At 51.8% G+C, this 305-nt stretch overlaps 1 protein-coding gene across 1 annotated transcript in view; it reads left to right on the forward strand.

Moving 5' to 3' along the window:
- Nucleotides 1-305, forward strand: part of LOC119588156 (inactive pancreatic lipase-related protein 1-like) — a 5,101-nt gene that overhangs the window by 2,305 nt on the left and 2,491 nt on the right. Inside the window, exon 5 of the mRNA XM_037936861.1 lies at nucleotides 87-199. Within this exon, the coding sequence (XP_037792789.1) occupies nucleotides 87-199 (113 nt within the window). The remainder of the gene's footprint in view (nucleotides 1-86; nucleotides 200-305) is intronic.

Consider the following 305-nt stretch of genomic DNA (forward strand, 5'->3'; position numbering starts at 1 on the left):
CCGGTTAGAAATGATATCATAGGTGCCATGGGTTCAGACCATCTTTGAAATCCCCCGAAACCTCCTTCAAAGGGTCTCCCCAACAGGCCTGGATCCCGCGGGCCCGGAGTTCTACAACCAGCCTGAGGAGAACCGCCTGGATCCCTCCGACGCCATCTTCGTTGACGTCATTCACACCAACGCGGGATCGGTGCTCGAGGTGAGGAGCAACAAGGAGCGCAACGTGTCTCTGTTATCAACGACATGGACGGAAAATACGGCTACTGACTTTATTTTTTGTCAATCTTCTCTTCTTTTTTTACGAG

The sequence above is a fragment of the Penaeus monodon genome, chromosome 23, assembly GCF_015228065.2.
Source record: "Penaeus monodon isolate SGIC_2016 chromosome 23, NSTDA_Pmon_1, whole genome shotgun sequence".
Taxonomy (NCBI): Eukaryota; Metazoa; Arthropoda; class Malacostraca; order Decapoda; family Penaeidae; genus Penaeus; species Penaeus monodon.